This window comes from Osmerus eperlanus, chromosome 15, assembly GCF_963692335.1.
Source record: "Osmerus eperlanus chromosome 15, fOsmEpe2.1, whole genome shotgun sequence".
Lineage (NCBI taxonomy): Eukaryota > Metazoa > Chordata > Actinopteri > Osmeriformes > Osmeridae > Osmerus > Osmerus eperlanus.
The window spans coordinates 8,579,121-8,604,532 of NC_085032.1; the positions used below are offsets into that span (position 1 = coordinate 8,579,121).

At 46.5% G+C, this 25,412-nt stretch overlaps 1 protein-coding gene across 7 annotated transcripts in view; it reads right to left on the minus strand.

Annotated features, from left to right (window-relative positions):
* si:ch211-285f17.1 (sickle tail protein homolog) overlaps positions 1 to 23,920 on the minus strand; it is an 83,415-nt gene extending 59,495 nt beyond the window's left edge. For 5 of the 7 annotated variants that reach the window (XM_062480178.1, XM_062480179.1, XM_062480177.1 and 2 more), the window contains exon 1: positions 22,761 to 23,920. In XM_062480178.1, coding sequence (XP_062336162.1) covers positions 22,761 to 23,136 — 376 coding nt within the window. In that variant the 5' untranslated portion in view covers positions 23,137 to 23,920. Of the gene's footprint in view, positions 1 to 6,615; positions 6,739 to 22,760 lie in introns of those variants that run through there. The other 2 variants (XM_062480187.1, XM_062480182.1) reach the window with 2 other exon arrangements.
* Positions 23,921 to 25,412: the final 1,492 nt, after the last annotated feature.

Sequence of the window (25,412 nt, forward strand, 5' to 3'; positions counted from 1 at the left end):
AGAAAGAGCAGTCAAATGTAAACCAGCTTATCCCTCCATCCTGCAAGCTCTCCTTCTTCCTGACAGAGGGCCTCAGGACATTGAGTAAAATATATCCAATCTGTTCCACCGGGTTAAGCATCAATGGGTTTTCTTCCATTACCGTGTCGTTTTTTCATCAGGGATAATGTTTTTCTTCAGAATTAATTGAATGAATCTCAAACACGTTTTATTGCTTCGATTACTTAAAGAAAAGGATTTGATCAAGTAAGAGTACCGGAAACGCAAAATGAGTCAATTGATTTCAGTCGAACGTGGGTTCGAGCTCATCATTGCACAAAATCTTACAAAAGCCATCAAAAGTCCCAGCCACACTGAGAGTCACACTGTTGAAAAAAAAGGTTTGGAATTACGAGTGGGGAAAATAAGAGAAGAAAATACATTTCCACTCTCAAACTGCTATGTTTTACAAGAGGGTGGGTTCATAACTCTGTAGGGAGTTTCGGGTGGACAAGCAGTGCATTCTGGGACGCAGAGGTGCAGTGTGGGTTAGGGTGAGGTACAGGGCAGATGGGTGGAAGAAGAAAAGAAATATTTCAGAGACTTAATCTCTTGTTGTTTTCATCTCCTAACGTTCATACTACTCAAATTCCTCACTCTCTCAATGCCAGACTAGCAGAACCTTCTTCAGCATCACGTTTTTTTATGCATCAGTTGGAAGACTCCAAAAGGGAGACCATTCCTTTGGTGACATGAACATGGCAAGCAAGCCTTCATCCCCCTTGTGTCAGAGGACAGAGCCCTCACTGGGATAATGCTTTGGTTTGAGTCATCATATCTGCCAAAACTCATGTTCTGAACAGAGTAGTGGAGGACGGTCACAGTCAGGCACAATCCCATTCCCTTACTTAGGGGATTAAAGCGTCCCGGATCCACATGCTGAATCATACATTAAGCCTCAGACATAGAACTCTCGCTCAAAAGCACACTTCGACTGTGATGGAGCTGCCTTTACATCCCCACAGATCGGTCAAGACTCACTATCCGTGTATCCTGGTGCAGCCTCCAGTGTTTACATGCTCCTGGGGGTTTTCCTTCAAGCAGAGCGGGGGCGTGTTCTTGCGGAAGCAGCCAAACCCTCTGGAGAGCGGGACAGAGGGGAGGCTTCCGCCTCGCTCGCCCCGTTTAACCCCTGGCAGGCCCGGTGTTCAGGTAGCTCAACATTCCCTAGAAAAATCTTAGCATTACTGTAACATCCTGCACATTTCATGCACCAGTAACAGCTATGTAAGCACTTTAGGACACATGTAACAAAATATGTATCCAACGTGTGTGTGTGTGTATGTGTGTGTGTGTGTGTGTGTATGTGTATATATGGCCATGCAAAGTATCCATATAAGCGAAGAGTGCGATAATCAGTTTGTCAGGCGGAGAGAGTTGTGACATAACAATAATAATGAGTCATTAGCCGGCGGTCCCGGGGGGGTGAAGGCAAACGAGTGGAAAGACGACATATGAGGGGTGGGGTGAGTGGGGGTGAGTGGGGGTGTTGTGGGGGGGGGCAAGCTGTGGGAAAAGGCAGAACTCGACCGCAGCGGATTTTCATCCATATTTATTGGGATTAGCCGTCTTTAATGCTGGCAAAATTCCAACTTAACCTCATCTTAATTAACAACTCTTCTTAGGGACGGAGACAGCTCTGCTTCTCGGCAGCACAAAATGGTGGAAACTTGGATAAAGAGTGACGAAGGCAAATGGACTTTCCAATTATCCGGGCCTGATATGAAGGGCACTTTAAGGGATTATAACCAACTTTTTGCCGGCTCATCAATTAAACCCTAATTCAGATGATCTGAGGGACGCCTCCCGCGTCTCATCTCGTCTTTCACACACTCTCGGATTCTCTTTTATTTGATTTTTTGCTGATGTCATTGAGGTTAGCCCTTGTAGTGCTTGGCTCCAAACTGAAGTTCTGCCCTGGGTCAGTATTTGCCCAGGATGGTTCTTTCTTCAGAGTGTACAAAAGCTTCCAAAGTAACATCCCAAGCCATCGAGCCCAGCTCATTTCAACACTAGGGGAAACAAAGGCCCAGGACAAACTGTACCTTGGCCATGTTTGGCACTCTAACCTACATTCTATCCTTATGGGTAACCTGGATCAGCTTTTAAAGTGAACATTGCATCCCTCAACGTCGCCCAAAGTAACTCCATCTCCATTTCTGTTTGACGTCTCCACCTCAAATCTCCACACTAAGCACTAGTTTAGGCTGAAGCAAGCCACTGAACAGGACTCATTCACTAGAATACACGACCTGGATTAGCTGTGTGCTGGTCTGGCTGTTCTGGCTTCCCGACCTGCAAACACTGTCTGTGAGGACGTCTGCAAGCCTGCTTGTCTACAGAGCCTGACAGAGCGCTTAGATGGATGCACAAAAGAAAGTTATACAGTGTGAGTCCACACAGTCCTAAAGCGTAGTGTGTCCATGTACGGTATGTGCGTGTGTGTGTGTGTATGTACTGACTGACAGGCAGAAGGCCTAAGGCACCAGACAGCCCCATTGTGTGTGGTTCCACAGTAGCGTAAAGCAAGTGTCTGAACCACTCAGGCCATAAAGAAAACTAGTCTGGTCTGGAAGAGAAGGGGACATGTTTGCAGTTGAAGAACAAACAGAGGTAAAGAAGGAAGGGGAAGGTAATAGAAATGAAGTGTCAAGACAGTGTGCGTGCGTGTGTGTGTTTGTGGGCGTGTGTGCGGGGGTTCCCCGTAGTTAGGGGCGGAGGACGTTTGTTTTACCCCCCCCCCCCGCCCTGCGAGGAGGGGAGGAGGAGGTGGAGGTCAAGCAGATGACTTCAGAGGCAATGAGGTTGAGTTCATAAGTCATCGTCTCTGCTGAAAGGAACGTGAGGGAAACAAAGATGTGAGTGACCCTGAGGCTGCCCGTGTCCGGAAAGAGATTCAAATATTTCAAGTTACTGTAAACAATTCTTTTTTTTTTCATACCATATATTATTAAATGGTTGAGATCGGTCTGGCTAACCCACACACACTGATTTTCCATGAGCTCAGCCTGCACGGCAGTGGTATTTTGCGTGGTATTTCACTCTATGGATAATCCCTGTCACATCCAGGACTGCTGGAGAATGCTGAGAGCTTACGTAAGCCTCCGCCAAAGCCTGTCAGTGGCCATCGACAAAAGAGACCACATCATCAGTCCATACCAGTCCTTCCTTCACTCTGAGTGCCCACTTCCATTCAACCACAGCTCTACCATTAAAACAACATTGAGAGTCCTGTGTTTTATGATGTGGGTAGACTTGTCTGAATGAAGAAACAATTTCAATTTCTGTTTGTTCACTGGTTTGGGGTATCTAGTTGGGGCAAATTATAGCTTTGGGTTGATTTGGAATTAACAATGTGGTGCTGAGATGTAAAAAGAGAGATGATAAATGATATTGTTTTGATGCGTGATTTCTCAACCAAGCCATTGCAGCTATTTTCTGCTAGTCTGTCACTTTTGCTCCGTGCAAGTCATTAAAATGCTGCTATCTGGGAGTTGACTGACAAGCTGTTGGAGTCAGTGGAACATGTAAAAAAGATCTGAGTGTCTTTATGAAATAGGGAATGGCTTATCTGACTGTAAGCTTGCTCGAAGTGTGTTCAGATAAGTTATTCATTTACGTCGACAAAGAAATGGGAAATTATGCCCTTTGGGGCAATGAATGTGTTTTTCATGGGGGAGGGGGGGTCATTTAGATTATTTAAAATGATTCTGTACCTCCATCAAGGAAATTATGTGGTTTGCTATGAGGTCAGTGAGCTGTGGGGGAACTTTGATTAATATGGATTAAGAAAATAACTCTACAATAATCCCTTAATATCAAATCCACCTCTATTAGACTAAAGATGTTATTAGCTAAACAGACACATCCCAGTCCAAACCATGTGATAAACAGAAGCCAAAACTCCCTGCCTGCAATATAGGACTCTGCTGTTCAGAAGCAGAAAGATAGTTTTAAGAGGACTTTTGTGGCAAAGCTATTGGTTCTAACATTGGCCACAAGACGGTTTTCGACCAGATATGCATCATCAGTGGAGATCACCTTGACTGAAGCATGAAATGGTCTAGTTGAGGATTCATTATTTCAGGATGTTTCAAAGGTCAGAGAACCTTTGGAGGACAACCTGGGTTAGGACTGTTGAACATTTGCCGCTGAATATTTGCCGCTGTCTGAAGCTTAAGATGGAAGTTTGCAAATCAGATGACTGAAAACAAAGATAAGCAAGATGGTCCTTGGCACAAAAGAAGCATTGTGCTAAAAGACACACACACACACACACACACACAAACACACACACAGAGACACACACAAAAAGGTCCACAACTTGACTACGGAAAGTTTCTTCACATCCCAGGTTCCAACTCCAAATGTGTTCTGATAAGAGAGGCCCTCCATACTACGCTTTGATCAGGCCCCAATGAGAGCTGATGTTACAGACCCCTCTGGCCAAATGCCCAATGAGGGATGACATTGTTGACAGCTTCCTAGATGAACACCTGGTCAGATCCCCCTTCCCTCCCACCCCTCAGCTGGGACACATGCCACAGGGGCCAGGTGTGTTTCCACTGAGAGAAATTAGCAATCCAGTACCAGAGCCGTGCATCCACATCTGCTGCTAGACGTGGCCCAGTTTGGTGCTTGACTGTGGGCTGAGATCTAGCCTTGTCCCCTCTGGTTCTTTGTTTCTATGGAGCTTGGGCCAGGTACCTTCGATGCAGTAGCGATTACAGAAGCCAAAATGTCTGGCAAAGCAACTGTGAATAAACTGCCAAATTTAAAGCACTTTCATATGCTAACACTTAGACACTTAGATTGGCTTTAGTAGACTGGGTAGGGTTTGTTTTTTACAACATTTTCTCAGTAGTTTGCTTAAGACAAATGCAGCAACGTCAATCCACAATGTCATCAATGTAGAAATAGAGGAGGCGGAGAGACCGAGAGAGACAGAGAGAGAGGGAGACACAGAGAGAGACACAGAGAGAGAGGGAGACAGGGAGAGACAGGGAGAGAAACTGGCAGAGGGATGCAGGGACGACAGATGAGGACAGGGACTGTTGGAAGTAAGGTGTGCGCCTATCATTCTTCCAGACGAATTACACCTTGCTCTCAAAGTCCTCACCTACCCTCCCAGCAGGGTTGCCATGTCTGAGAAACGTACTGCCGGAAGAAACACAACTAATTTCTCCACTACCATCTCATCATACAGGGAAAGTTTCTGTGTATCAGTGAAACTTACTAAATTGAACTATGGCCAGTCTTGTGTAAAGCAAATGTTGCATTAACCAAGACTGGGAAGCGTAATTCATTTTTGAAAAACTGCATATGTAAATGAGTTTAAAGTTTGGGGTCTATTTCATAATTTGTTTGAATAACTAGAAAAGCCGAGAGTTGTTTTGCTCAGTTATTTCCTACGTTTATTTGATACATCATCCTGGACATGGCTTCAGGTCTCCAGATACTGAGAGACTCCCCCTACCCACAGAAACCCCCTACTTGACTGCCAGTTTGACAGTAAGTGAGTTTCATATCAAAATGTATGTTTGAACGCGTCTGCAAAATCTTTCCATCCGCTTTCACTTGGGCAAGTGACCCAGCTACCCCAGATGCAAATCCACTTAATGGTTGGAAAAAGTCAAACAAGTCCTAAAGTATCCAAAAACGCTTCCAGATGGAAAATGTCTCGTTTTTTTTTCAAACCACAGTATTTTTTCAAATACTTTTGGGAAAAAAAGACATTTTTTAATTTGTTCAAAGTTTAAGGATGGGTCTTTGTTTTGAATGGCCTTATTCTAACGGACAAGACCATTGCAAATCCTTTCATCATGGTGAGTGACGTACTGCATGGAACAAGGCCATGAGGGGACGACTAGCCTCATATATTTAAAGCTACCCTGTGACTGTCGTTCACCCTTGGAGGAGAAGAATGCAATATATGCCCCCTGATGGGAGGCTTCTAAAGCCTATGTGATCCAGGGAGCGAACATACCCATACATGGGCAAATCGAAATAGATCTGATGCACCCACTATCACCCACTATCTTCCTAATATGGCCGAGGGTCTTCATGAAAACCATCGCAAACCAGACAGGCGGAAAGAAAGAAACTCTGTCCATCACTTCAGCCTCTGGGTATGTATTCAAAGAGAGGGATTGACCAATGATAGATGGTGTTGATAAAGCTGGAGAGAGACGCAAACGCCTCGAGTTTTTTCAGACTTCCAGTCCCCTTGTGAAATGACCCGCAAGCCGCTTTGGTATAACCCACATGCCATGAGCTTAATTGGACACAGTTATAAAAACACAGCCGCATGCACACACGCACGCACGCAGACACACGCACGCGCGCACAGCTTTTATCTTCCCTGCGCCGCAAAACAGCAATCCTAACAATCGTTCGAAACCAAAGGAAGATAGATCTAGATAGACAAATCCCTAGGACATCAGACTTGTCATACATATCCAAGAAAGATAGTGAGTAGACTAGACTATTTAGTGGGCTTATACCGTATGTTTGCGTGTGGGTCTGAGTCCGTGAAAGAGGGTGTGTGTGTGTGTGTGTAAAGAAACGACTACTCACCCTCCCTCCCTGGCACCTGGTCATACAGTCTGTCCGAAAACACAAATGAGACTACGGCGGGCAGAGACACAGAGAGGAGCGACTCTGAACTAACGCTCCCTGATGCAGCCCAAACTTCTTCCCTCTCCCCTTCTGCACTGCACACTTCCACCGCTCTCCCCCTCCTCCCCCCTCCTCTCTCTTCCCCCCCTCGCTCGCTTTAACACTTCCTGGCCTGTGTGTTTACGCTAGCTCCAATCAGCCCCACCGAGAAAGCAGACGGCCGCTCATCCCCCTCCCTCCCTCCCCTCAGCCAACAGCTATTGTTCAGCCTACACGTGCACGGATGTGCACGCGCGCTCGTGTGTGTCCTCTTGAATAAAGTTTGTGTGACCTCCTGCCAGTATCTGCAGCCTGTCTCCCGTCAATGCAAAAACTGAAGAGAGTGAGAGGGGGTAGGAGCGGGTGAGAGAAGGAAGGAGAAACATACCAAAAGGGTGTGTGTCTCTGTCTGTGTGTGTAAGTGTGTGTGTGGGGGGGGGGGGCGGGGGGCTCAGGGGGTCCACTTGGGGGTTAAAGTAAAACATGTGGGGGACTTCCTGCTGGGCTGTCCTACCAAGACACACCTCTCCATGGGGCGGGGTGGGGAGGGGGGAGTTGGGGGGGGTGGGAGGGTTGGAACTGAGTAAAAGGGTTGGGCGACTACAGCTTTCTCTCTGCAGTCCCACAGTTGGTTGTTAGAAACCACAGCTGAGGTTCAGCCCCCTCTCTTTTTGGGGGGTGGGGGGGTGGGGGGGTGGGAGAGAGGGGGACGGGACGGGGGACGGGGGTGAGCTCAAGACTCAAGACTCCTCAAGACCCATAGGCGTCATCTCTGGGAGTCTGGCTGGAGCTTTTCACCACTGAGACCTCCAAACCCCCCTCCCTGTTCCTCCTCCATCCCCTCCCTCCCTTCCCTCTCTCGTTACGAACCCAAGCCGCAGCCCACACCATCCCAACAAGAGAGAAGGGGGAGGAAGAGAGAGAGGAGGGGGGAGAAGGGTGAGAGGGGACAAGTTAACAGCACTTACAAGGGGGCTTTTGTTGAGTCTCCTATCTGCTGTGGCCTGTCATCACATGGCCTTGTCACCTAAGGTCGTAAAGGTCAACATTTGGTGGCCCAGTGGAACCGAACACATGGCTTGTGACTGGAATGGGATTGGAGACGCAAACCTTTTTTCTTTTTAAGGGTTCTTACAGTATGCGCCAGCCAGGATACCAGACGGTCTGGAAAACCACACACGCAGATATGGTTTCCTTCACGCCAGGATCTGCAATGGAAACATTCATCTGACTGTTTAGATTGAGCCTGAGCACCATGTGTTCTGGGGTGTGTGCGTGCGTGTGTCTGTGTGCGTATGGGGAGGGGGCATCTACCTCAGAACTACAGAACACATCTGTATGAACACATTTGACATGAAGACAGAGACTATTCCGCCACCGCCACTACCTCGACGGTTTGTGTGTGTCAGCACTTCTGAACTCACAAGCCAGAGGGGTGGGGGTGGGGGTGGGGCTGCTACATTGAGGAACATTGAGGAATTGGTGTGTCTCAGAAGTTGACTTCAAGCAAGGGAGTGATTAATGGAGCTTTTAGCAGGAAGGAAACGAGAGGAAGAAGGAGGATGCTCAACAGCATCGGGTGTGTGTGTGTGTGTCTATGTACACGCACACACACACATACATAAAAACACAAATCCATTCAAAGACAGTGTGTGTGTGGTTACACACATTAAGTCAATGGATTACACTTGAAGAAAGCGGCGGATGGAGCAGGTTAAGAAAACACCTGAAGCTATTCAGCTTCTGCCAGCCAGCCAGCCAGCCGGCCAGCCACACACCGAACAGAACATCTTCAATGTTCCACTCAGACAGTGAAACAGAGAGATTGTCACCCTACTGACCACAGCACACTGATAAGTGGCCCAAGAAAAGAGTCCAAACTAATTTCTTTGGAATATATCAAGGCTTAGCCTCTGTGACTAGCTGGCATTAACTGAGTGATCTAGCCCCGTACCAGCTAAAGCCTCACTGAGCTGGGGTTTTCTCTGCCTCTCTCTCCTCGTCTCTGACTGCTTGTCCATCCGTCTCTCTGCCTTCTCTCTCTCTCTCTCTCTCTCTCTCTCTCTCTCTCTCTCTCTCTCTCTCTCTCTCTCTCTGTCTCTCTCTCTCTCTATTTCTCTGTCTCTACCATTCCCATAATCCTTCATGGGAATCGCTGGGGGAATTTGCCGGAGGTTAGATTAGGGTTGCTGCAGTGACGTCGTCATCATATACCCAAGGGTAAGAGCAGACGGAAGGAAGTCCAGAAAACATATTCAGGGAAGCTCCCGCATTTGAATTCTGTAATAACAAGCCCAGAATACCAAATCTTCAAAATAAGAGTATTTTTAATTAAAACAAATTACGACCAAATGTACAAGTATAAACATTGTGTTCCCATCAACAGGCCAGAGTACCTGTAAATAAACCCACTTCAAACCTCTGGAGCATAACTGGACACAGTGACCAGTAGACCACAGCTAGTCCTTCCTCACAGCATTTGTGATTCTATCCCGGCAGTGTCTGCCATCCTGTACTAAATGAGGCTTGATGGTGGCCCTAACAGATGATGACGACACGTATTAACAGGGATGGAGCTCTGGGAAGGTTACATGGAGTGAAAGGTGTGGGGGCGAGTCAGGGTTCAGGGGAGCGGTTGTGACACTATGAGGCCAGGCAGAGGTCTCCCTGGACAGCAGAGTGATTTGGAGAGAGACGGAGTAGAGGACTCCTGAAGAAAGGAGGGTGTTGGGGGAGGGAGGGGGGGGCAGTCCAGCTGGACATGAGAGGGGAGGCGAATACTTTATATAGCATAGGAGACGAAAGGCGTGGAGGTGTGAAAGTAACTCCCGTTCACATCCCTCTCTCTTCATTTCACTCACATGAGAGGGAGATACAGAGAGATAGAGAGAGAGAGAGAAAGAGAGAGAGAGAGAGAGAGAGAGAAAGACAGAGAGACACAGAGAGAGAGAAAGACAGAGAGAGAGAGAAGGGACGAAAGAAACTCTATTGTCTCCAGATGTCCCAGGCGCTGAACCTGTCGGACTGCTCTCCCAGCATGCCCCTGGAGGGGGGCACCAGACCGTCTCCTGCACACACCTGCTCTCTCTCTCTCTCTCTCTCTCTCTCTCTCTCTCTCTCTCTCTCTCTCTCTCTCTCTCTCTCTCTCTCTCTGTCTCTCTGTCTCTGTCTCTTTCTCTCTTCTCTCTCTCTCTCTCTCTCTCTCTCTCTCTCTCTCTCTCTCTCTCTCTCTCTCTCTCTATGTAAACAGTATACATACATACAATGTCTGTTCTCTCTCCTTCTCTTTCACTTTTGTCATCTCTCTTTTTATCATTCCTCCCTCTCTTTCTCTCTCTGTCAGAATCCGATGACACATCGAGGAACAGTGCACAAAGAAAACAGACCAAGTTAACAGATCTCAACAGAAACATGGTGCTGTTTGAGACCAGTCCCCCACGCCCCCAGCAGGCCCTGAGTGTTAAGGAAATGGACAACAGCCTCAGAAAGAAAGAAAGCTGACCATTTAGTGTGTTTTTCAGTCCCACTACAACAGTTACAACAGTCTGCCAGCCATTTGGCTTTGGTTTTCTTCCAAAGGTAGCTTTGGGAGACTGATAGGGCAAACACACTCAACGACCAAAACATGTTAAAACATTCATGAGCCGCATTCAGTTGTTATTAAAAATGAATCTACGAACACAGTGCATTGGTGTTTTGTGACACCGCAGAGAGATGTGACATTTACAACAGGCAACAAAGATGACAGTTTAACTAGCGCCTTTCTAAAATGTTTGTCATTGTGGTACCCTGCAGATTCAAGCAAGCGTTTCCCTGCAAATATTACAACTCCGGCGCCAACTTCCACCCAAAACAAACCAAATGCACCGTTTGTTAGTTTTGGCTCATATCAACAATGAATAATTTATGGGTGTTAGTTGTGATACATCATATTAACTGGCAGCTGTCTCGTACCTACTGCAAGCTTGATAATTGAAAGAACCAAAATGTACATAGTGGAACACACACACACACAAGCACACAAACAAGCCCAGATAGACACACACACACACACACACACACAGTTGTATTATGTAATCTGAAAAATCCTGTACTGTAAATCATGACTGCTCATGAAAAGCTGAGGTATGTCATAACGTCCACAACACCACTAGAAAACTAATAACAGAGGACATAAAGCCTATTCCTATGTGTCTGTATTTGTCAGTATTTCACTTAGAAGTTGCCTCATGCACAATGAAACGTAAGTTTGAATTCCTCCTAAACGACTCTTTTGACTTGCAGAACTTTCTGCGTCGGACCTTATTAAAAGTCATAAGTCAGGCTGCATTATGCGTAGATGTAACACGAGTGCCATCGAAGGCTTTGATTATGCATAATGAGCTCATGCAGTGATATGCAAATTCGACCAAGCCATGGGGCTCAGGGTCATGGCTGATTCTCTCTGTAATTAGATCATCGTTAGAACATCTAATGACTAAAAACACTGTCTTTGATCCTGTTTCCTGGCCAGTTAGTTGACATGCATCTCTACATCAAGGTCCAAATAAACACCAATCTGCATGATCATACTGACGAGGACGAACAACAGCAAACTGGTGCTTTTGATCGAGACGGACAGGATCTGCTGAGCCCGAACGAAAGCCTCGTTTCACAGCTGGGATCATGTGACGTTGCTCAGTGTGCGCAGATAAAGGAGATCAACTGGAGATAGAGCGAGAGAGAGCGAGAGAGAAAGGAGAAAAAGACAGAGAGGGAGAGGAAGAAAGAGAACAGGTAAGAGAAAAAAGTGAGTGAGTGAGTGAGTGGAAGAAAGAGATAGAGAGAGAAAGATGAGGGGTGTGGATCTTGGAGGGTAACCAGGCCAGGCTGCCTGGATGATAACAGTACAGGGTGGTTGGAGGGGTCGGCGCGCTTGAGAGAACCCATACAGTGTGGTCGTCAGGGTCAGGCTGATCTCAACGTGACAATATCTGTCTTCCACAGCCCCGATAACAAGATCACACACTCCCTGAGCTGTGATCATCACACTTTGTCACCGTAACCCTCTCACACACCCATGCACACACTTAACAAGTGTGTACAAGCTCAAACACAAGAAGTAACACACATTCCGCACACAAGGCATACACGTACACACAGTGACACGCAAAACACCTCAAAGAAGGATGATAGTCCCTCTAAACTCAAAAACAAGGCTAAACGTTTTCCAGGGTTAACACAGTTGCAGTACAGTGGTTTACTTTGTCTCGTACACCCACCATGCCTTTCTGCGGCTCGTCAGAATCTCAGCAGTCTTCATCCGGGACTCTTCCTGCCTGGTTTGAACTGCAACATTATGTAAGGCTGGCAATGTTAGATAAGAAGATCTCATTTGCCCTACGCTCTTAAACCACAACCAATCTCCTCCTCCAACCCTCTCCCCCAGGGTTGAGGCCTTCATGATACCAGGGAGATGTGAGGTTGGGAGGGTTGCAGAGCGCACAATGGAGGGCCGTTCTTTGAACACAATGGCATCGTCCGGTTGGAAACAAAGACACATTTGAAAAAAACATTTGCTTGAAAAAGACTCACGCAATCTCATTTTGCCCTGTTGCGCTCACATACACACGTACACTCTTACACAAACTAAGTCCATATACAAACAAAATGTCTGCCCATATACAATGACCAACGCAGAGTCAACCAGGCCTGTCATGCGGGTTAACTTGCTGAAATGTGTCATATTATTATGTCACTGAAGTATTTTCCATCGCTTTCAAAAAGCATTGAATCCTTAAATAATACAGATAAGATAGTGAAGTCCTAACCCAAAGCATGGGGCAGAGGAAGACATTTCACGCTGGGATTTTCCCTGTCTCTTATACTTCCCCTAGAAGCATGCTAACACTAGTTCAAATTCCCCTCTTCTCTCTCTCCCTATCTCTTTCTCTCTGTATTTTCTATTCAGGCTGACAGCCATGCTAAAATGCTTTTAGCCAGCCATTGAGTCAGCCAGCCATTCTTTCATTTAGTCAACCATTCAGTTAGCCAATTAGTTAACCAGTCAGTCAACCAGCCAGTCAGCCAGTAAGTAAACCAGTCAGTCAACTAGTCAGCCAGTGGCACGATAGCTTCAACTGCAAATCCTGGTTCACATCTATAAGGGATGACTTCACCAGGCTCAAACCATATCATTCCAACCGTCTCCAACACCCCCCACAAACTTCAGTCGTTCAAGTTTTGGGAATGCAATTAAAGCTGCTCAGTCTGTGGGAAGAGTAGCATCTTACGTATTACTGTAGACTGTTTAGGAAACTGAAGTTGCTGAGTCCTGATAAAACTCTTCTTCAGGCAACTCTCAGACAAGGAAGACTTACTGCTCAAGGTACATCAGGTCCACACCCAGGCGAGGGAGACTCTGCACTAGGGAACTCTCCGCTCTAGTCAGACTTTGCACACCTGTGGAGGGTACCTGGAGTGTGCAATAACCACACCTGTCCTGCTGGAGGTGCTAGTACACATCAACACGCTAATGTTGTGAATCTCAACACAGTTTACAGGAATTATGGGTCCATAATGCCAGATGTTTGCTCCAGTCTTTACTAATGGCTTTGGTGGGGATATAATACAGTAAGAAAGCTAAAGGGGGGGTCGAGGTGACCCTTGAGCATGTGCCCGTCAAGCTCATGCACCCATTCTTTCGGATGAACATGGAGCATGGTGAAGGTTGTTACAAGATCACATCATCCATTGCGAGCACTGATTGCTATTTCTGTACACTATACTACTAAGGCTTCTTTTTCCCTACCTTGTCTGCTTTTAGCAGATTACCATGTACCATACATATGCTACATCGAGTAAAGTTATCGGATTAGTTCAGATATTTCTTCTTGATTGGCGCTGAGACAGGATTACCTCTGTCAAGAACACGGTTTAATGGATAACATGTACTGATTTTGTTTATTATTTAAGTTGTATTATTTTATTAATAATTTCGTATTATTTCTTACCTATGATCTATAGGATCCCTGCTCCCCATCACAGCCTGATTCTGCTTTTTATTCTCTTGTATATGTACATGAGTCACTGGTTGAGAAGTAACTTCATAAACATTAAGATGACTATAAAACCACCAACTCTCATCATGCCTCTCAGCAGAAAGTCAGAATCGACCTAAGCAAAACTCAGGGAGAGTAGCGTGGTGTTGTTGTTATCGATGTCTCCCTGTTATTGATGAATAGACTGGGAATACTACATTAGTCAGCTGTGGTGTGTTACCGGAGGCAGTGTTAAAATGATCTTTGCTCTATAACAAGAGGAGAATGTCTGGATTATCTTGCCATCGTGCCAGACAGGACTCAAAGGAGGGACAAATAGAGACGATTCATCACCCAGACAAGCCTTCTCCCTGGACCACAGACACTTCCTAAGGGAGAAGACTGTTTGAGTTTCTAATTGGCTCATCAATTGTAGCTTCCTCCAGGATGTGGCTCCTCTGCTAAATAACCCGCTCTCTCAAACAGAGGCGACGGTTGCATCTCATTCTGGTGGCAGACATTGAGATTCATTCTCTTTTTGCCCTGTAGATGGGAAGTGCATTTTGATATTTTCAAGGCGAAGACTAATCAATGAAAGATTGTCTTTGTGTATGTGAAGTACCGGTATACATCCACATGTGACGCATGCGATGTTTGTCTAATAACTTGCTAGTGATCCTGCAGCAGAAGCCCACTCTGCCAATCTTCAAAGCTGCTTTCACAGTGTGTGTGTGTGCTGTGAGGAAATGGCTTAGTCACAGGTCAAAGACAGGTGAGTGTGTTCTCCACAGATACACAGGTGGCAGTGGCATAAGCAGTGTGTAAACACAACGGCCTTTTCATATGATGAGACAGTCTTCCTTAACATACTTTCACACACTGTCTCTCTCTCACACACACACACACACACACTCACACACACACACACGCACACACACACACACACACACACACACACACACGTGTGTATGGATATGAAGAACAGTAAAGCATACCACACACTATCACAAAAACAAACCAGAACACAAAACATGTGGTCTCTCTCTCTATACCTCTTTTTCCCCCTCACACACAGACAACCACATACAGAAACTCAAACATACACGTAAGACAAAGACAGTAATAGACTTTTTGGCAACTACTGACACACCCTGGACAAAGAACAACACTGGATGTGCAATGGTGCAGTACATCTGGGTTTCTGAAGACAAAGCTGGCAAGTCCCAGCTCTCACAGGACAGGACAGGACAGGCGCTGTCAGGACAGCTCAGTGTCTCAACCTTGTCTCCAAAATATGTTTCCTTGCCCTGGATTGGCCTGGCTGAACAAGAGCAGAGACAAAACCAGAGGGGGAGAACAAGAAAAAGAGATGGACAATGACAAGTACAGAGAGAGAGAGAGAGAGAGAGAGAGAGAGAGAGAGAGGGAGAGAGAGAGAGAGAGAGAGAGAGAGAGAGAGAGAGAGAGAGAGAGAGAGAGAGTCTTAGAAAGATGGGTCGAGTGTGAGAGAGAGATAGCAGAACATGTCAGAGATGTATACAGCCCTCTGCTCTATTCCTGTCACATGGCGTAGATCACTGCAAAGTTTTACGATTGTGAAGCCCAGTGAAACAGAATTGCAATGGGTGGCTCTTGCTCCAACCATCAGCCCCTGGACATGTTGTAAATTATCTGAGCTGGCACTATTTATGTCTTTAACCTACTATTTCATGCTATCACTGTCATGGCGTGTTGAAGCAGCCCATTAGACACAATGCGTTCTTCATTCACTTAGTTCTTGCCACAGTAATTATTTAAGTTATTCAACAAATAAACATTCGAGTCAAAGAGCGTATTGTTTTATCTTCAGTGTAACTGGCAGTAATATAGGACTTTGAGATGATGTGAGTTAAACCAATTCATCTGGCTCACTCAACACTCACCATTGTAGAAAACCAGACATTGGCTTTCGTGCTGATTAAAGATATATCCATTTGGCATAGCCTGGGGCAAGGTGTCTGGGAAGGCGTTTGCCAGACAAGGTAAGGCAAGCAGACACAACTTCCAGCATGAATGACTCAGCACACTGAGTAGAAGTGAGGATCTGTAGAATTTGGTACTGCCTTACAAACATCCCTGCCCATTTCCTTTCGAAACATACAACAGAAATAAGCAGTTAATCACTGCCCAGTCTAACATGGTTTTGAAGTTGACTACAGCGATTCCTCCACGAGAGACTCATCCCTGGTACACATGACCCCAGATGAAAGTTGCTCTCCGATTGTTCTTTATGTGGGCTCAGAGACTGTCAGGCCAAATACGCTCAAAATGGAAGGCAAACATCAGAATGTGCTGGAAACTGGGACAGAGGAATAGAGCTGCAGCCATCACAAACAACTCTGGTAAAACACAGTGGCATGAGAGCAAAATACAGATAGACCAACAATACTTTCTTTAACTTAAAATATCCCTCTAGAATTATTAACAGGAAAATCCTGCATAATTTCTTTATTCTGTTGTTTGGACATTAAAAACCTGACATAGGAAAAAAGGATCCCACACTGTTGAGATTTAGTATCACGTTTCTGCTTATGTTTCTCAGTGGTCAACCTGAGAACTCTCTCAAGGAATGCTTTTAAGAGTTTCTCTTCATGAAGGAGGAAGTGCTTGTTTCCATACTCAGGAAGGGGTGTGCGCTTTTGTCGAGCATGAATCCCGTTTCAGTCCCCAGGTAGTGACCTGGGGTTCACAGTTCAAGCACGGTGAGCAAAAACGCTCAGAGGGTTGTTGACCTGGATCTGATGACACAGAGGTTATTCGAGTCATAAATCATAGGCTGAATATTTTTAGTTGATTTGAATCCCGGGATTAGACAAGTTGATTTACCAGGCAGGTATTTGGTGCACAGAGGTCATCATGGGGCCAGGAAATCCCTTTCTCTACCAAATGATGACTGTGGAGCTACACAGATCAACACTGCGCTGGGGACTCCAACTCCTTTCATACACTCCCTTGGCACACTATACGTGTCTTGTATGCACGGCAAAGATAAGGAGATGCAAACAACAGAGTCGGAAAGCGACTCAAGACCCAAGGAAAAGCCCCAAATACAAGGAAGGAAATCCTATTGGTGTTTGCCATTTTTTTCTTTTTTAACAAAAGTAATGTATTATTGTTTTGCAAAAATACTTCACAAGTATGCGTGTTCCACTCTTTGCAATGGCTGAAGACCTTGTGATGGCTATCCTGGCATACAGTATACAGTAGAACTAGAACGCTCGGCATCAGTGTTCAAACTTTCTTACAAGGCTGAGTCACTTGACTTGCTGTCCAGGGTGGCTGCACCATCTCTGATGGGGCCGGGGTGGGGAGGGGAAGGGAAGGGGGGAGGGGGGTGTTGTGTAGTTAGAACCAACAAGATGCCTGAGCTGCAATCCAGATTTGGGAGCAATTCCGATTCATCTGTTCTGTTTATTGCATTGCAATAATGCAACGTAAGCATGGCTGTAATGCCCTTCCTACACATGTTCTGTCCCACATAATCACAGATGGGTTCTGGTTTTGCATAAATGAATTACAAAAAAAACAATCGGATGCACAAGTACTAATGTAACAGCTAGAAAAAAAACACAAATTCCAACTGTCATTCGTCACGTGAATAATTAGGGAAAATATACAAGAATTGTGTTGATTGTAGTCTGTGTTAATTACAAAATGTGCACAAGTCTAGCACAGCAGAGCCAATACTGAGTCTCAGGGAGACTTGTTTGTTGAGCCTGTAGGCTTGTGGCAGAGTATGAATGGAGGTGACTGAGTTCTATTGATTTCTCTGTCAACTCTGTCAGCAGGAACACCTAAGGGAGACCCAGCGTCCGCCCACAACCACCCTTCATGTGAATTAGCTATGAGCGATAATGGCAATAAAACATGTCCTATAGGTCCGTGACACTCGTACACTCTCTCAGTGGTGTGACAACACGTCTGGAGTGAGATGTTACAAGCTTAAATAATTAGCTGGGGAGGTAACAGAGATCTTAGATAGTAGCAAGTTAGTGAAAGGTGAAAGAAACTACAATGATGGCTAGCCAGTAGCGGTTTAAGGCACGGGCGAAACGGGCAGCCGCCCGCGGCGGCATGAATAGGGGGGCGTCAATTTCCCAAGTGCATCAAATTAAATAAACCCTTCCGCTATCCTAAAGTTTCAAAGCACTACCAGTAGACAGCGCCAACCGCGACAAGTCATATCTCCGTGTTGTGGTTGGCGGGGGGGGGGGTTGCACCCAGGTTAGCGTCCCGAAAATACGTATATATCACACTTAATCCTGAGGTAACTAAAGCTGGAAGGTCAGGATGAAGCCATAATCCATAACCTGCAAAAAAAATTACACACACTAGACCAAACAAGGCGATCCACACAAGTTATTCACAGGCTCAATACCTTTTTGTTCTAACTCTGTAACCTGAGTCCGGTGTGTTTGAACTAAGTGGATGACGTGGGTCCAGTCACCGTGGAACATGAAAGACCTTTGTGTTAACACTGTGGATCTGAACCCACACTAACGCTGACTTTGACTCAGAAGACCTCACACCTAACCAGGTGTAAGATCCCTGAGAACACAAAGGTGAGCTGCCAAGCCGCATACCTAGGAGACATGGTTGGCCACTGCTGCCATGGCGATGAGTTCCTGGGTTAAAAGTAGTGTAGGAGTTGTGAGTTGGTTGGGGGGGAAAGGAGAGTAACTTTCACACATTTCAACATCTGAGGCGTGATTAGCTGAACTTGCCTCACCATTTGAGGCTGATGTCTTTCAATCAGTTTCTCCATCTGTTCAAAGCCTTCCCATATTCGGCAATGTACCCCCAATATCTATAGTATAGGCAAGAGCAAGCAGGCTTTTTTCATTAGCTGCTATTGTCTGTGACCCACTGTGTTTGCAATTCTCCTTTGGCTGACCTCAGTGTAAAATATGCTTAAGCTGTTACAATGTTGATAGGATGACTTCAGACTCAACTAAATACATTCTGAAGTCAAAACAGTGCACGAGTAGAGAAAGTTAATGACGTTGCATTTTTGTGGTTTATTTGAAGTATCTGTTTTGAAAGCATAAACAGTCTGGCTGAACTTGATTGTTCAAATACTTGTGGAAATCAGATTTCTTTTAGAAAATTTTTTTTTACCCCTGTGATTCATTCTAGTAGATTGAGGTTACAGCCTCAAACTAGTGTTTAATTCCCAATAAATCTTTTTTTGCAACATTAACCAGTCAAACGCTGCAAATTCGGAGATTACGTATGTGTGCTTTCACATATCTTTTTCGAACACAGTCTGGTGTTAAGTGTCATGGCATCTCCTCTGGCACGCCTCATCTGCCAACTTTGCCATCTGCCAGAATTGACGTGTTAACTCTATTACTGTAGCAAAACAAGACTTTCAAACACTGTCGAGAGCTTCTGAAAAACAAAAACCCGTAGACTAAAAACAGGTCAAGGCCTGCCCTTCAAGTCCCTCTATGAAACACACACACACACACATGCTTAAATTCCAAGTAAACACAACTACGCAAATGGATGGTGTTCACTTGAACCTTTCATTACACTTGCTGTCAAAGACCATCTTACTCACACCCCTTCTACTGCGGGCAAGTTCACTGTCACTCTCTCTCTCTCTCTCTCTCTCTCTCTCTCTCTCTCTCTCTCTGCCTCTCTCTCTCTTTCTGCCTCTCTCTCTCTCTGCCTCTCTCTCTCTCTCTCACACACACTCACACAAACAAATTCTAAAAGTGGTGCTCATAGTTGAAGATAGATACTTCACGGGAAATGGTAACAAATCCCCTCCCATTCATGTCCAGACAAATCCCCCACATTCAACAGCTGTCTGCGTGTCATACGAGACAAGATGATAACAAAGAGAGGACTGCTCACTCTGATGCTGGATGAGTAACAACAACTTATCAGACAACTGGCTGGAAACTTAGGGCCTCCATGACTCGGCACTCAATTTCAGATCCTGTGTTGTGCCGCATCTACAGGGGACCTCTGCTTGACCGGTCAGGAGGTCACCATGAGAACATCTCTGGGCATGACGGGGCAAAAGATCCAAGAAAGCACTTGGCCAGATGGGGAATGATATAAACAGTTTGAGATAGGGGGAGAAAAGGGAGACAGAGATACTGTAGCGGATAGTTGATAATAGATTATTCTCTCAAGTCTCCTTATCAGTGATGGGCTCTTTCAGAGGTTTAGCTGCCAGATGTTGGTTTCAATAGGGGACAGCTTAGCCTCATAGGCTCCATTGCCCTCTGATTCTCTGCTCTCCAGAGAGGGGTATTTCAAGGAGTAGTTCACTTAACATTCAAAGTTCTTTCTTGCTATTTTCAGATGGCTGAACAGGAGAAAAGAGTTAGTCCATAGTAGTGTTGTTTTAACCACAGTGGAGTAGTTTGTGTCTCAATTCCCAATAAAGTTTAAAAAGTATTGAAGCTATAATCCCGTTTCCCTCCAAGGTTTCAGATCTATGTATGGAACTATACATTGGAAGGCAGTGAATGGGGTAAGATCCCGACATTCAACATAATTTGTGATACATTTCCAAACATAAAAAAAACAAAAAACAATTCTGGGATTATGACTTGGTCCAAGAACATGTCTGTTGCAGATCCTGTCAGATCACAAGTACTGAAAAATGTCACCTGTCACAGACACTCATCTTCTACCAGAGAGACACTCGTCAGCATGTCGTAGCGTCTGTGTCTGTTTCTGTGTCTGTGTCAGGTCCTGTCCTGGTCCTGTGACTAGTGCTGGCTAGTGCTGACTCAATGATCCATCAAATCAGACATTCATATTCACCATACACTTTAACATTTTGCACCAAGCTTAAAGTGACAACAATTAATCTAGAAATTGTGTTTCATTGTGCGGTAATGTATTGTACAATATCTAGTGTTATTTGAATATGACTTTAGCAGGACAATGAATGACTTTCACTCGACAAACAAGAAATATCCTTAAAATGAGCTCAACCAATGGAATACTGAGTTTTTCAGCATATGTAGCTTTTAAAACACTGCCCTCTGAAGAAAACGCAGGAAGAATTGCCTACACACACACACACACACACACACACACACACACACACACACACACACACACACACACACACACACACACACACACCCCCCCCACACACACACACACACACACACTTGTAAGACAGAATACACACACACACACAATATAACATTGCAGATTCCAAAAGCTCTTCTGAAACAACACACAGATCATACATTCCGTTTGAAAGTTTTGTGAAAGAAAGTGAGTGTGGGGGTGGTGGCATGTTTCAGTAATTCTTCTGTAGGGAGTTTTGAATTTGAGTGGCACTGCAGAAACTGAGAGAGGGAGGTAGAGAGGGAGAATGATGTAGAGGGTGAAAGAGGGAGTGAGAACGATGTGAAGAGAAAGTACGAGAGACAGAGAGAGAATGAAAAAGTCCTACTTGAAAATAAATCGTGAAGATGGTGAAGAAGGAGAGGGAAAGAGAGGCAGAAGTTTTGGCCACTTCTGTGTTTGTATAGCGAGGAGAGGAGAAGAGAGGGGACAAGAATGGTGGAAGCTCTGATTAGGACATCTGGTTTTTCTAGTGCAGACCTGCCCATTTTAAACATAGGCTTCAGTTAGTGGAGAGAGAGACACACACACACACAAGCACACACAAGCACACACACACACACACACAGTCTCCACAATACAGGGACTCCAGACCTGGTCTTCCCAGCATGCTCTGCTCACATTCCTGACCTCCTTCTGTCACCCTTGTGCCTGACTCTCACACACTGAACCCACAACACCCCCCCCCCCCCCCCCCCCCGCCCCAGCACACACCCCAACCCCCCCCACACCCAAACACTCCCCCGCATCCCTCTGGTCGCTCCCTCCTTCCCCCCTGGACTGCCTGAAAATCGGACGTAGTAGTTGGCCAAGCCCTCTCACTCTCAAGACCGAATGAGAAAGACAGTCCCGGATTGACAAGTCAGAGTGATTGATGGTAAACACTGTGATTGACAGCTCATTGGTGGGAGGGTTTAAGCATGCCGGCCGCGCCATGTGTCAATCTAAGCCAAGCAGCCGTGTTTACCTGAGTTTCACAAGCCTCTATCTCATTACCTGGTGCGCTCACAACACAACTGAATTCATGAAATATTCATCTGCTCATGCCAGGATTTAACTTTCCCTAACTTTGAAACAGTTGAACGGAGATACGACATTTCAGGTCAATTTTGCACTCGAGTGTTGCTTATTATCTCTTGGTTAGATCCACGGTTCGGTGGTTTAAATTCCCCATGCAGAGTAGGGAATGTGTTGGCGGGAGAGAAGGGTGGGGGTGATAAGACCCTTCCCCAGGGCCCCCTTCCCCTTTTGCCCTCATCTGCAAACCCACTGAGACAGTGGCCGTCTAAACAGCGTGACTTACACCAGCCTATCATGGCCAACCCTCCCTCCCTCTCTCCCCCAACCCCTGCTCTCCTAGACCGGGCCCCCAAGGGCAGGAAGAAGATCCCAGATAAGACGATGCACTCCAGGCCTGAACACAATGCATCAGAATCCCTGATAACCACACCGCCTGGAGGGGACTGTCTAATCCCCCTTTATACGAAAACAACCAGTCGACGATGGGCAGACAGGAAGTGAGAAGATGACCTGATAAGATGAGGAGGACGGGGTCAAACCACCCTGGCTTGGAGATGAGGAGGACCCTGTCTTGGGTCATTCATACTGTTGTTAGGTGGTGTGCTTGGTTTTTTCGAAGCAACAAAGCAGTGACACCCACGAGGGAGTCGGAATAACTCCAAAGTAAAACAAACATGGCCGGTTTGACTGACAAAGACCTTAGAAGCCACCAGATGAGTCACAAGCGCACATGTAGCGAACACAGGTCGCTACATCCGTACGAATATTCAAGAGTAACAACTACTAAGCTTTACACAACAGTAATTCTGACGACTGCTGCTGACAAGTGATGTGTTCAAGTGTGAATGTGTGCGTGCTGTCAGACGATGGTCCACCACTTACTGTGCATTGGTGCCTGTGTGTGAGCCGAAGCTTTAGGTGGACTGATCCTGCTCCTGGGGGGCAGAACATCCATCCCCTGGGTCTGGTTCTGGGTCTGGTTCTGGTTCTGGTTCTGGGTCTGGCGTTTTTCCTGTGGTGCCGGCGAGGCAGAAGTAGCCGGTGAAGCGGACGCCGGGGCCTTCAGCCTGGTCCCGCCCCCCCCGCCGCCGCCGTCACTGCCCGCCCTCATCAGCTTCTCCCCCACACTCACCACCCGGGCTCTGCCTGCTGCCACAACCACCCCGCCACCCCCAGCGGGGCTCTCCTTCCTGGGGGAGGGCAGCTTGGAGCTGGTCCCGGATGAGGAGGGTCTGGCCAGCCTGGAGGCTTTAGACATCCTGGTTCCCCTGGTGGAAGAGGCTGGATCCGCCTGGTTCAAACTCTCTCCCTTTTGCTCTCTCTCTCTCTGTCTGTCTTTTTGAGTCTGTCTCTGCCACCGGCTGCTGAAGAAAAGCCCGAATGATCCAGGTCTCCTCACGTCTTTGTGGCGTGAGTGTGTGTGTATGTGTGAAAAGGTGTCTCTTCCCCAGCAGACGAGCTGTGACTGGAGCAGGTAGTCTCAAGGGGGCGGTGGAGGTGGGTGTAGCGGGGGCTGGGGGAGGGAACGTTTGGGAAGGCAGGGGGTGGGGGTGCGGGGGGGAGAGGGGGTGGAGGAGGAGGAGTAGCAGGAGGGGAGGTGGAAAGAGTCAACAGTTCCTTGGAAGGTGTTCTCTCCTTCTCCTGGCTTGGCCTCTTGGGCTCATCCTCCAAAGCAAACAGTTTGTGTGTGTGAGTGTGGGTGTGTGTGTGTGTGTGTGTGTGTGTGGATGGGTGTGTGTTTGTGTGCTCAAACCTGTGGAGCGGCAGGAGGTGGCGGACCAAACGCAAACAGTCAGCTGGGTCTTCAGCGCATTCCAGCTCTCCAACCCCCTCCCTCATGCGCGCTCTCTCTCATTCCCTCCCTCCCACTCCTCGTCTTCTGTCATCCTCCATGCTCCCTCACTTCTTCCCCTTTGCTCTGAGACGGCGTGGACACTCCGAAGTCTGAGGGAGCAGTTCTTCTCCTCTCTCCTCAGATTGTCCTCGCTCTTGTTGTCTTCCTCGTCCTCTCCGTCCTCTTTTTAGCTTCCCGTCGGCTTTGTCTCTCCTGAGCGGTGCGCCGATGCCGTGTCAGGAACTGTTCCGATGTGCTGGAAAGCACTGATGAAAAGAGTGAGATGAGAGCGGGCGAGAGAGAATGCAGGAGAGAGGGAGTCAGTCAAAAGAGAGGGGGGGGGGGAAAGTGCATGAGGGAGAGCGAGAAAGAAAGTGATCCTTCCTCCTCAGGTGCAGCTGGTGAAGCTGTTCCAGATGTGTAAGAGAGTGTGTGTGTCTTTTCACGTCATCCCCCGGTCATACAGATTCGTGTTCCACTCTGTCGCTCTCGGTTTGCCACAAATTCACGCTCCCCTCTTTCGCTCCGTCCTTCTCTCTCTCCTTCCCTCCGTCGCTCTGCTCTAAAGCAACGCCGGTCTTAGCCCTTGCGCATGTGATAAGACCGCTGTGCACAGCCGGTGGTAACTGGGAAAACACACACTTTCTCACACATGCTCAGTTGCGTACCTTAACACAAACAGGAATGTGTGCCCGCACACACAAGCGATGACCCCCACAACGGAGGAATTTACAAAGAATTAAAAAGCACAGAGGAGAGGATTACAGCATGCTTCTCAGAGCCTGAGTGTGTGTGTCTTGTTGGTAACCACACTGTTTCATGGGTGTGGAAGAAGAAAAATATATAAATAAAGAAGGAGTATTAAAGGGGGCAGAGAGAGAGAGAGAGACAGAGAGAGAGAGAGAGAGAGAGAGAGAGAGAGAGAGAGAGAGAGAGAGAGAGAGAGAGAGAGAGAGAGAGAGAGAGAGAGAGAGAGAGAGAGAGAGAGAGAGAGAGAGAGGATAAAGGGAAAGGGAAATATTGAAGCTCTGTTGAAAAGTCTAGCTCTAGATATATTTTCACTGACTCCACCTCCTTGAAATGGAGTTTTCCTCTTATCGGTGTGTCTAATAAGAATTATCTGCACTCCTACAGACAAAAATGCACATGTACAGAAACTCTCTCTCACACACACTAGTACACTTCTCTACATAGAAGCAAGATTGAACAAGAAAACAACCAATTACAAGAAAACCAGAAAAGAATGAAAAGACAGCAAATTCTACTTTATATATACAGTGAAACTATTATAACCTTATTTTCTTACTGTTTTAATCGTTTTTGTAATTTTCCACTTACAGGTGACACACAATCACTCAAAGTACAAAAGTTTCAAAACCAACCGGACGAGCAACTGGGACCATAACTCTGCCACGCCAAACAAACCGACACGTGACATGAAGACAAACTAAATAACCAATGCACAACCTTTCCAACTGCTTGGACAGTGTGTGTGTGTGCTGTGATACACGTGTGTGATGCCGGCTCTGGGATCGCGTGTAGATAGATAGAAAAGGATCAACGCAAACAGACAACACACCAGGAGAGAAATGAGCAGCTATCCACACGGACCGCACCACCAGACGAAAAATCCTTTTGGAATACCGGCTTACACCGAATCTGGGCTGTACCATTAGGGAAAAGCACAGTACATTATCAGT